Source organism: Artemia sp. Qi Xiang Cuo, chromosome 14, assembly GCF_049724085.1.
Source record: "Artemia sp. Qi Xiang Cuo chromosome 14, ASM4972408v1, whole genome shotgun sequence".
Lineage (NCBI taxonomy): Eukaryota > Metazoa > Arthropoda > Branchiopoda > Anostraca > Artemiidae > Artemia > Artemia sp. Qi Xiang Cuo.
Genome location: NC_142807.1, coordinates 68,858,417 through 68,871,470, shown reverse-complemented (window position 1 = coordinate 68,871,470; position 13,054 = coordinate 68,858,417). Strand labels below are relative to the sequence as shown.

At 35.4% G+C, this 13,054-nt stretch overlaps 1 protein-coding gene across 1 annotated transcript in view; it reads right to left on the bottom strand.

Moving 5' to 3' along the window:
• The window catches only part of LOC148944796 (pancreatic lipase-related protein 2-like), a 147,053-nt gene that overhangs the window by 97,156 nt on the left and 36,843 nt on the right, over window positions 1-13,054 (bottom strand). Inside the window, exon 3 of the mRNA XM_089100809.1 lies at window positions 2,608-2,810. Coding sequence (XP_088956935.1) covers window positions 2,608-2,810 — 203 coding nt within the window. The remainder of the gene's footprint in view (window positions 1-2,607; window positions 2,811-13,054) is intronic.

Genomic DNA, 13,054 nt, shown 5'->3' with positions numbered 1-13,054 from the left:
AACTCTTATGATGTGTTGTGGGGAGTGCGGCTACTTGATATGCCTATCCCCAGCAGTTAAAGACCTATAGGCCGGCCGGTACCTATACAGCTCTTCCCACTCACTCCTGCTCTCTTCTGCACATTCCATAACTACTAATGAATAAAATCTTTCCATTGTCTTCTTCATGCTTTAAAGCAAATGGGTCAAACACTATCGGATTTCACAACTAGTAACGCTAGGCACTTGAAAGAAGGCAATTCAGTGAAAAATCGACAATTCTGTTGCAGCGGTCAGCAAACCTGTGTGACAGTTCAAATAGGGATACTAAGAAAATACTTGCAAAACCTAAAGAACAGCGATCGGATTTGCTTTTTATCAGATGCACAGATAAGTTTACAGATAAAGGTGTCAAAGACAACACATGTGGTGCAAAAAACACATTATAGCCGACCAAGAGTTCTCTTATCAAAATGGTCCTTTACCCTGGCAAGAAGACCGTAAGGTTTTCTTACTTTTTCTTTCAAAGAATCAATTATAAGCTGCCTAGTGGATCTAATTGAAGTTCCAATTGGAAGGGCTAAATACCCAAGTGAACTGGAAGATGAGATTGTGGCAGGCCCAACTTGGATTGTATTACTGGAGGCGATATGTGGTCCAAAAACAAGAAAGTCTGTTTTGGAAGTAGTGACTAAGAGACCGATTTCTTTCACTCCGGAGCAAACAACATCAACAGGGTTCTGGAGTACCCCAAGATTATCTGCCAAGAGAAGAATTTCGTCGGCATATGACAAATGACTTGCGTCGATATATAGCTCAATTAAGTATGGTGGAATCTGAGTTATTAAATATTATCGGGCTAAGAGCAGAACGTTGCTTAACACCACGGCTTACACGAATACGATTACTATCAAAGTGGAATAACTCCACTTCTAAAGAGAGGCAGAATTGCTTGGGACTGAAGAACGGAGTCAAAAGCCTTTGGAATAGCAATGGCACAAACGTAAAATTTACTTTTTGCTTTCTTATGCCTTTCAAAAATCGCTAGAAGAGTTGCATGGGCGTTCTGCACACCAAGACCTTCCCGAAAACCAAATTGGTTGTCGCCATTATCACTTTTTGTGCTAATTTGATTATAGATAAGCTGCTCAAGAAGCATGTCAATTGTCGAAAATACAGTAATCGGTCTATATGCGTCACAGTATTTCGGGTCTTTATTTTTCTTGAAAAGCACATTACTACTTGAAAAGCACATTTTTCAAGTAGTATTTTTCTTGAAAAGCACATTTTCTTGAAAAGCACATTGACATAGCGCATCAAGGTGTATGAATGAGCACCTCATATCAAGGAGTTCACAGTACCGCGAAAAATGCAAAAGTTTTTCACTTTTTATCCCCAAGAAAGACGGTTATGAATGCGTCTTTATTATTTTATTTTTCGGGGAGGATCCTATCAAATAATCTTAGATCATCAGGAGAGGGCTCATTCACACGATAACTTGAAGTACTAGTCTCCTTCTAAGCAGATTGCGGCACAGGAAACTAGTTTTTCCTGCTAATTTGTAGTATCAAACAATAAGTTTTGGCCCAAAAACGGCCAAAATGTCATCCAGAAAAATTGTGGGATCACAAAAACTGTGACAGTTTCAAGAGCCATAATGCTGCGCGGTGGTGCATGCTAATATAGATTCATTTCTGTACCCTTCTCCTGGTATATTTTAAGGGCCCCTTGGGGCAATCCATTCATTTGAAGGGTTGCACTACAGCCAAAAACTGGAATAATAAGTATCAAAATACTAAAAGAAAATAATCCGAATTAGAAACTCATTTCGCTATTTAACCAATAGCCAAACATTTACAGAGGCTTCTCACGTTTTAAATGGTCTTCGTGTCCATCAAAACTGTATTTTTTTCGTTTCTTTAAGGATGATCGGTGGATAAACCCACATCATTGTCAATAAAAAAATATTTGGAGGCTAGCCAATTCAAGACTAAAGCTGTTGCATAAGATACTCTTTCTTTAATGTGACAATGAGACTATTAAAGTGTCAGGTGCAAGTACAATGCAACACCAGAAACAACTGTTTAAACCATATAAAAGAATACGAACTACCACATGTTATCTGCACATCGTCAATGCCAACAATGAAATAAACCTTTATGCACATGAATGGGAATCCATATTTTAACTATCACACCTGAACTTGCAAAAAAAACGAGTTTTAGTAATATCTTATCCTCAGTTTGGTCAGAAATAAACACCAGATTTCATATTCTGACCACGCAAGCAGCATGGAAACTTTTCCAGGTTGGAGCGGGAGGGGCATCTTCCTCTTGCATCTTGATCATCCCTGATGCACCCATGATTTAGACCTTGAACGATTTAAGGCTCTATAAAGTGACTCCAAAATGAAAGTAAAAGGTTTTGATGATTACGTGTTCTATGTTACAAATCCATGGTATACCGGACACGGGCCTTATGAAGGGAGACGTGTTTTATTATGGGGGGGGCTTAAGAATCTTCTGTAATAAGCTAATGGCTTTTAATCTCATTGCATTTACTATTTTTCTTATTGAATTTTATACTGAATTTTGGATGAGAAAAAAAAAACAAAAAAAGAAGACTTACTCTGTCAATACTTTCTCTAGTTCTGAGTATAAATCGAGTATTAATTTTTTCCCTTGGGAGTGGCAGTAAGTTGAAAGGTCTGTGAACCGGGTCATACCATTCATCAGTTATTCCTATACATCCAAGGTCATCGTAACATACTTGATCACCTCTTGACGCAAAGTTTTTCAGGACGTCAGGTATAGATGATGGTGGCAAATAGGCTTAAAGAAAAGACAACATACTTATTTGTTTTGTAAGAAAACAAATGAAGGGGTCCCAAAAATTGATAATCTTGAAAAATTGAAATCATTAAAAGATTGATTGATAATTGATAATATGGACAAAATCTTCAAATTTCACTTGGGACGGGGGCTCCCATATGGCAGAGGGAATCCCGGGGAAAATCAGGCGGCATAATCCCTTCAAAAACACGTATACCAAGGTTAATATAATACACCATTAGTGTAATTTTCTTAAAATAATAATAATTGTTTTGTTTTTATTGAGTAAAATAAACCATTAACGGTTTTCCAATTTGAAGTAGATCTCCTCTTGTCGAATAAATTTTATCGTAAAAATTTTTTTTAATAAGCCGTACTTTTATTTATTACCGTCTATTGAAACTTATGGATAGCGTAGAGAAGTGAGCTTTGCATTTTACGAATTTTCGTGCGGGTAATCCCTAAGGTCAAGATTGTATCAAAGGGTGTGGGGGCGATTTTGAACTCCCCTCGAAATTTGGTCTGACTCGTAAAAAAGTAACAAATATACAAATAAACAAATTTTTTGATGTGTTTTTCAGTTTTTTTGTAGCCCCTTCGAATTGAAACAAGCTAATTTTCACTTTGACAATGTACAACACTCAAAAGTAACTCTGAAGACCAATTTCCTGCTACTAGGAAAGAAATAGATCAAACCTGTAATAGGAAACAATAAAAACCTGTAAACAAATAAAAAACAATATAAAACAATAAAACAATAAAACAATAAAAAACAATAAAAACAATCAAACCTGTAATAAAAACATGATATGAGAGACACGAAGAGGAGCCCCTCCACTGCTGTCAATCTATAGAGCACCATCCAGAAAGAGTTTGGCCTAACTTGCCATTTTTCTCTAGGGCAAATCATCTAACCCTCCATCCCGTAGTCATTGTTTAAAGTTCGGTCATTACATAAAACAAAGATATTAGGATCATGATGTCTACTGCTACTAACAGCTCATTATAGCACCAATCCGCCTGAAGCGAATAAAGCTACGCACGTTCCTCCTCCATCACAATCTATTCAAAGCCTCTTTCAGAACACCATCCCAAGAAGTTCAAATTTCCCTTAAATCTTTCTTTAAAGCATGTTCCCTCCCCCATTCAGAGACAACCTGCATTTAGTTTGGTCCTAGATGGTTGGCAGACAAGGACGATCTTTGGGAATCTTTCATCCTTCAATCGTAAAACATGTCCTTTCCATCTTAACCTTTCTCTCATTATAGCCCTAGAAAGCAGAACTAACCACATTTTTTGTACAGCTCACTACTTGAAGTACAGTTGGTCAATCGGGTACCCAAAACAGTCCGTAGGAAATTTTCTGGAAAGTATCTAGCGAACTGTCCTCTGTCTTTGGTAGCGCCCACACTCAGAACCATTCTTGACCATGTCATCACTGTAGCTTCCAATATTCTAACCTTGGTTTGGAGACTTGTCTTCCTATTATTCCAAACTTTTCTCAACTGTGAAAAACACCCTAGGATATTCTACTTTTAACTTTTTCACTGCACCTAAAGTCTTTACTAATAATACTAATAAGGCAAGTGAAGTTGTCCCTTTGATGGATCTTCTCGTTACCCATCATCACCTCTTCAGCTCCACTTGTTTCCAGTCTTAGGGACTTAGTCTTCTTAACATTAATTATTTGAAAAAAACTACGTTTTCTAAAGAGTTAAAGAGGCTGAGTTACAAGGTCGAACCTTAAAACGTACAGGGATTAGGAGGCACAGTTGGGGGGCTACCAACCCCCAAACCCCCCGCTTTCGCAGCCTTTAAATATAAAAAAAAATTTCTTTAAACTGAAAGTAAGGAGCGACATTAAAACTTAAAAAGAACAGAAATTATTCCGTATATGAAAGAGGCTGTGCCCTCCTCAACGCCTCGCTCTTTACGCTAAAGTTTGACTTTCTCACAACTCTTTTTTTAAACAATAAAAACTTTAGCGTAAAGAGCGAGGCGTTGAGGAGGGCACAGCCTCTTTCATATACGGAATAATTTCTGTTCTTTTAAGTTTTAATGTCGCTCCTTACTTTCAGTTTAAAGAAATTTTTTTATATTTAAAGGCTGCGAAAGCGGAGGTTTGAGGGTGGTAGCCTCAACTGTGCCTCTAATCCTGTACGTTTTAAGGTTCGACCTTGTAACTCAGCCTCTTTAACTCTTTAGAAAACGTAGTTTTTTCAAATAATTTCTGCACGTTTTTGTACAGTTTATTACTTATTATTGCTTGACTAACTGTTAGCTGATCGTGTCAGGAGTTAAAGTTGGGGGGCTGCCGCCCCCAAACCCCCCGCTCTTGAACATTCTTGTGTTAAGGCTTTTAATTCCTGAATACTCAAATCACGTCGTACAGGGTGCCTCCTAATCCCTGTACGTTTTAAGGTTCGAACTTGTGACTCAGCCTCTTTAACAGCCCCCCAACTGTGCCTCCTAATCCCTGTACGTTTTAAGGGTCGACCTTGTAACTCAGCCTCTTTAACTCTTTAGAAAACGTAATTTTTTTCAAATAATTTAAAAAAGAAACTGAGTTTCTTTTCAAAGTATATAAAAAAGTTGCTCTGATGGTGAATCGAACCCGAGTTTTCCGCCTGAAAGTCTGAAGTCTCAGCCGCTGGACTATACAAACACAATAGTAATTGTTGTTTAGCAAATAGAAGGTATTTTCGACGCAAGCAAATTCCCAAAAATCTTGATATGTGGTTTTTGGAAAACAGGGAAGGAGTGATCAGATTGAGCTGAAATTTCGACGATAAGCTCCCAGGCCCCAGGAAAGCTTATCCTCTAAATTTCAGCCCGATCAGACAACGTTAAAGGGGGGTTGTGGAGGGAAAAATTAACATGGGCTAATATAGGAAAACGAGGTTTTTCGTAAATGTAAATTCGGGGGATAATTTTTTCGGTCTGAAAATATCAAAAGGCCCTAACAGGTCGAATTCTGCTTCGAATGAGTCCTCATTCAACCGGATCCGTTGCCAACTGTGACCTGTAGGCGTGGCTAAGAAAAAAAAAAAGAGATGAATTTTAAGTGGCTATATTTGGTTTTTTGAAAACTGGGAAGGAGTGATCGGATTGAGCTGAAATTTCGAGGATAAGCTCCCGGGCCCTAGGAAAGCTTAACCTCTAAATTTCAGCCCAATCGGACAACGTTAAAGGGGGCTGTGGTGGGAGGGTCCAAACTTCCGGCCCAGTTTACCCCATGAAGATAAAGTCGGAGGAGGATGAAATTTTGCAAGTTTCTTAGTTTGAGCTCGGGCTACAAAATGCAATTACCGCCGTCTCTCTGCGACCTCTAGGACCTGAAATCGCTTAACATTGTGGTGGGTCGCCTCTTTATAGAGGCACAAGTGTGCCTCCTTGATTTTCATACCTATTCTTGTACCCTGAACTCTCAGAACCACCAAAAATTCTTTCATTTTGCTAAAAAATTTCCTCAACGATGCTTGAATCATCAGTATAACTGACCCTGTGTTCTCCCATTTCCTTTGCTATACTTCTTAGGACAAAGTCCATCAAAGTGGTGATAGAACCAAACCCTTCATAATTCCTGTTTAGTACGAAACCAGCTACTACCTTCATTTCTTAACCACAGGTATGTTACCCTCAAACACAGCACTAATCACTTTTGTGTATTTGTCTAGCATACCATACAAAATTTCTGATAATTAAGATTTAATTTGATCTTAGAGCCTTTAGCTATTTTTTTGCTTTTTTTTACGTGACTAACGTATATTATTTAGTCAGTGTTACATATTTTTCAGCTACTGTTTAATTTTTTTTTTTTTTTTGGAAGGGGTTGGTTAAATAATGAAGTAAATAGCTTCTGTTTCTGTTCTGTCGTTGGCAAGTAAACTTCGAAAGGTTTGATTTTCGTTGGTTTCTTTTTCTTTTCTTTCTTTTTTGTTTAGCACTGAGGACGACTCGGCGGAGGTCCTTGTCGAAATATTTGCTTATTTCTTCTTCTTCATAGTTTACCACTGGCTGACAAAATCCTTGTTTTTTCACCTTTTTTGATTTTATTTTTCTTTTTGTTATTTTCTTTCCTCTCTGAGTTTCATTTGTTAAATAATGAAGGTGAATCTCTCTTGCAGATAAACGCGCAAGACTATTGTCTCGGGTTGTTGGATGCTTCAGAAGACACAAGTAAGGAAATAATACTGAAAATAGATTGAACGTCCACAAAATTAAGAAACCTTAGAAAAATCTTTCATGATTATGGGGAGCTAATGCCCAAGGGTTCCATTCTTCTGCATACAAGCTTGAACCCTTGTTAAATTTTTTGGACTTTCAAGTTTAAATTCTATACCTTTCACAAGCTTTTGTTTATTTAACTCCGTTTTTTCATGGAATGCATAAAATTATCTAAAAGAAAATGTTTACTATTGAACTTTTTAAACAGTTGAAAATTAAAAAAAAATGATTGAAATTTCTTTTCATAAAGTTTCGTTTGGGAATATCATTTTATTATAGCATTTAATTAACGCCTAGATCACATCAAAGTTAAAACAATTGTTGTATTTTACGGTGCAGTAGGTAGATAAGAGTTTTTGATAGCCAGTAACAAAATCATTAGTGATGGGTTTTCTTTTATTACGCGGCAAAAACTGATAAAAAACGGTAGCTTGCTTTGGTATGATCTATTTTCGTTCCAGCGATCCCTCTCCCAATATTCTATGACTATTGGCTCGACATGATCATCCCTATGGGAAAAATTTGAATTCGTTAGTGCTAAAAACGCAAAAAAGTTGTTTTCCTAGTCGCTGAAAGCAGGGCACTGTAAATCTGCAGTCAAGAAATTACGGCAAGAGCAATTTAAATTATGTACTTTTTATTTTAATCGATATTTATTTTTGGAGGGGGTTTCAGGCTCTTTTTTACAATTCTTAAAAATTCTTAATCGCAATAAATTATTTTGTATGCTTGTTGTGTTTTAGTTTCCTCCCTTCCTCTCCCACTATCCTTTTTATATTCTCTAATATTTTCTTCTCTATTTATATTCTCTAAAGACGAGAAAAGCTCTTTTTTTTCTTTTCTTTTTTTTGGTCTGAATGAAAATTACTATTTTCAAAATAGTGTCATATAGAAAATGTGTGTTACCATACAGTCTACGAAGAAGAACTTTTTTTTCGCTTTAGTGAGTTGTGGTTCGTTCTTTACCATGTAACCATGATTAACAAACCTTAAAATGCTTGTATATAATATTTATGATTACTTGCGTGATTTAATGACAAAAAAAGATGTAAAATATGTACAGGAAAAAGAATCAGGAAAAAAACAAACCCAAGCACAAACAAATCATAATTTTAGAGGAAAATCCTGTGACAAACAAATAAGTAAAAACTACTTTCATTAGTTTTGAATGATCGAGATATTCTTATTCTTAAGTTTATCTTTCTATAATGTGACGTCTCTGAAGTCAAAACCAACCGAACAAACAAAACGGTAAAAAAAAAAACATGGTATGGAAATTCCGTTCTAGATGTCAAGAAGCTTTCAAAAGATAATATTTACAAAGAATAAACAAAATTTAAATAAATATAATCGAGATAAAATGATAATAACAAATGCGCGTACTAATCCTCAAATTTTAATAATGAAAATAAAACTAAAATGGAATAAACTAAATGAAAATATAATGAAAATGGTGATATGGGTCACTTCCCCCTAAAAAAAACCTGCATTGTGATCCTTTTATCGTGTGTATAATCACTTCTTAACGTGTTACATCATTACTACTATTACTAACAACTCACCGCAGTGCCAAGCCGCCTGGGGCCAATTAAGCTACACACGCTCCTCTTCCTTCCCAATCTATTCAAAACCTCCCTCTTTACATCCTCCCAGGAAGTTGGAATTTCCCTTAAATCCTTCTTCATGAATTCCCCCCCCCCCACCGCGGACGGTCTGCTTTCCATTTAGCCGAATTCAGTTTTACGTTTTTCGTTAACAATCTGTCATCCTTCATCCGCAGAACGTGCCCTAGCCATCTCAACCTTTCTCTCATTATAGCCATAGAAAGTGGCATTAAACTATACTATTTGTACGCCCAACCGTTTGAAATAATGTCAGTCAGCTGGGTACCCAAAACAATTCGTATGCAATTTCTCTGCAAAACATCTAGCAAATCTTCGTCCATTCTTCGCGGCCATGCTTCAGAGCCATACTTCACTAATATGCCTATCTTTCAAACTTTTATTTAGCTGTGAAAAAAAACCTGAGTCTTGGTTTTTCTACTTTTAACATCTGCACCATCTTTACTAATAATACTACCAAGGCAAATGAAGCTGTCCACCTGATCTATCTTTTCGTTACTCAACGTCACTTTTTCATCTTCACTTATTCCTAGCCTGTACCATGATTATGATTTTTCTATTTCCACAAAAATTACACTTTTGGCTTTGACATAGGTACATTACTATTTCGTAGCATGAACTTTGAGAACAGAATGGAGGATGGATCAAAGAAAATATTAGTATTAATACAAGCTCCATGGCTCCATCATAGATGACGATACGCTGCTAGTCCGGAAATTGTCTTACTCTTCAATTTTATGGTATCAACCTTCTCTTGGACGCCCTGAGAAAAGGATTTCCAGGATTACCTCAAACATGGAAGGCACTCCACGTAGCAACAGATCGTCAGGTGGAAATCGTTTTTAAGTATTCTTGGCGGGGTGAACCCGACACAAAGTAGTTCTAACGAGCTGTTCTTAGGTGAATATCAAATATCCTTACGAATAGCCAAAGAGCAATCAAAGCCAAGGATAATGTATCTGTCGGACAATCTTCATTTTTAGGCATTAGACTGAACTTGATTTTTGTAAGAGTTTGGATTCATTATGCAGGAACAACCGATCTTAGTTATAAGAAATTGAAGTTTTAAGCGGTTTGCTTGAAGTCTGTAAGTAAAGATTAAGACTCCTCAATATCAGAAAAAATTCTAAAATACCACAAATTTGACATTTATAAATATATTAAATGATATATGTAACAATTTACACATAAAGAGCTCATTCATTCTTAAAACATTGTCACCAAGAGTGACTTATTAAAAATGTGCATAGCTTTCATTAATGCGCAAGTAAAGTTAGGCTTTGGCAGCAAGTTTGAGATGATTTTCCAAAAACGCTTAAAGTACCAAGGACATTAAAATAAAAACATTTTTTACCTCTTGGCTCCATCTAAGGTCTATTCATTCCTGAAAACCAGGGTTTTCTACGATTTTTTTATTATTATTCAAGTATTAGCAACTTTCTCATTGCGTGGCTTCTCTTTCATTGCAAAACTGGACCACGAAGAGAAACAAGCGGGAACTTTTCCAGTTTACACAAAAATCCGAACCGGACGATTGAATCGCGCAAATACAGTCAAGTATTTCAACAATAAGTCGGGCGATATAACCGTTTGCTATAGAACAAATATAGGCTAGTAAGAATACATCAAACGGAAGGAAGAAAAGTGATTTTTTCCGGTCAGAAGAAAAAGATTCTATTGATATATCGATATTCAAATAAAGGAATAACTTTTTTAAAAAATGATAGTCTAATTGGTCTCTCTAAAAAAAAAATCGAATTGTATAGGTAAGTCAACTAACTAATAACTTAAAGCGTTTACACTTGCAATAATTTTAATAATAAGCCTTTTAATGCATAGATTAGGTTTTTTGCTGTTCAGTTATATATATATATATATATATATATATATATATATATATATATATAAAATATATATATATATATATATATATATATATATATATATATATATATATATATATATATATATATATATATATATATATATATATATATATATATATATATATATATATATATATATATATATATATATATATATATATATATATATATGTGTGTGTGTGTGTGTGTGTGTCTTTCTTTTCAATTGCTATTTGGAAACAAGATGTTAGTGTTATATTCTTACATAGTCCAGTTGTTTGTTTTTTTACCCAGTTTACTGCCGATTAACGGAAGTGTTTGTCTTTTTCTACAGCAATCAGGAAAGTTATATTTTCTAGGGCGACGTAATGACATATTTTTTCATTTATTTTCGGCTGATTTTTCACACACGTTCTTTATTTTCACACTTGGTGCCTTCGTAGTTTTAAAACTACATACCTACATCGAATACCTTTTGCATTAAAAATTGAGTCCCCGGGTTTTCCCAATTTTCTAACATTTATATGGTCGTATAAATTTCCTCTTAACCAATTCAAAGAATCACATTTGATTTTTGGTTTCCTTGGCGCTAAAAAGGTAGACCCACCAGACTTTTACAGCAGTACTTCATGTAAGGTGTAAGGGAAAAGCAGCGTGGGGCATCTCCCCTTACTTGTCGAGAAACAGTCTTCCCTCTCCCCTACACTTCCGTGAATTAATGCTGCTGGGATTTTATTCCTCGAATTAAATATTTTGTTTCTACTACAATTTTTTGTTAATATTGGGACTTTCTCTAGATTATCATGCTTTGATTTTGCATGCTTAGTAGGTTTGGAAGCCTAGACAGAGCTAAGTGCCTATTTTTTGGCTTTTTACCTTGCGATGCACCAATTTTAGCGGGAATATGGTTCAAATGTTATCAATTAAAGGGCTTAAAATAACTGAAACGGTATTTATGTGGCCTCCCAGTCTCGGACTTAAAGACCGTTAAAAAATCAAAAATTACTACAGACAATTAATCCAATAAAATTAGCAGATACAGAGTGTCACCTAGTTGTTCCCCAGCTTTTAAAGTGCGCCTCCATTCATGTAGAAGGTTATATACACGAATACAGGATAAAGTGTATAGTATGGGTGCTGAGGGTGCCGAACTTCCTCTCTTATTATGGACGTAATTGCTCATTAAGGAAACCAAAATTTCATTTTGAAAAACAAACATACTAAATAAACACCTTTTCTCAAAATATTGCCATACAAAAGTCAAATTTTAATAGAAGGTGTCGGAGGTTTGAAGTACTAGTAACGCCTCTAATATTTAGCATAACCGTGCGGACAGTATTAAAAATTATACAGTAGTTAAATTAAAAAATTTGAAATTGTAAAAAAAAGCGACATTAACTTTGATTCGAACAAAAATTATCCTAGATATGAGGGGGCCAGTCCCCCTCACCATGCCCTTTAGGCTAAACGTGGATTGTTAATTTTATTTTGAAGGTATTTTAGAGTATGTCATGCATAGCCAGCTGGTAATTCCAAGTGTGGCATTTACTTTCAAAATCTGTGATCTGGAAATTGTATTTCTTAACGCAAATGAAATACTCCTTTCTAACACTTTTGAAAAGTAATTCTTTCATTTTCGAAGGGTTGTGATAAAAAAAATTAAATTGTGCAATACTGCTTCTGTTTTGTAGCGTTCTGTTCTGTTCAAGGTTAATATGGCTCCTTATTTTCTTTGGAAAAACTTATTTTCTTTTAGTCAATATCAACACAGAGTTTGAATAACAAATTTCTGTTCTGAGATATATCGCCAAAATTATTTCCAATTTACATCATTTTGTTGCAGTATCAGCATTTCGGGTTTCTTTTCAAAATTTGTATTTTCTTGTTTTATTTTTTTTTTTCACTTTCTACTCGGCTGCTCCGTTATTAGAAACGACAGCTTTAGGAATTATACTCTTAATTTGCGGCTTTATGCTGCTGTTAGGCCAAAATGACAGGTTTTTGTAAATGCAGCTGGGCAAAGAGGGCATGTCCTGATATCTAATTATGCCGAAGCAGATCAGTGTGTCTCAGATTATATTCTTTGTCATAAATATTTGTTATTCATTTAACGGTAACTTTGCCCCGCATTATTTATATAAGCTTGTTCATCTGAAATAATTATGAGTACTGGTGCGTTATATGATCCCTTCTAAAAAGTCAAGTTCGGTTAATGCTAATGAAATAAAATAGGATGAATATATAATAGTTTAGAAACAAATTTGGGCTATATATTTGCACATTAGGGAGAGTTGGGGGTTAAAGCATAGCATATATTAAAAATATAACCTAGCCTAGGTACCTTCCCTCTCCCTAAACCCAAAAAAACAACAATTTAAATATCGTAAACGCAATGAGAACTACTCTTTGTAATCCACTTCTGAATAGCAGTCTCTTGAAAATAACCACTCTGGTGGGTTTCGTCTCTAATTAGTATATAAAACCGACCATATAACGCACCAGTACCCAATTATGTTTGTACTCTATTTGT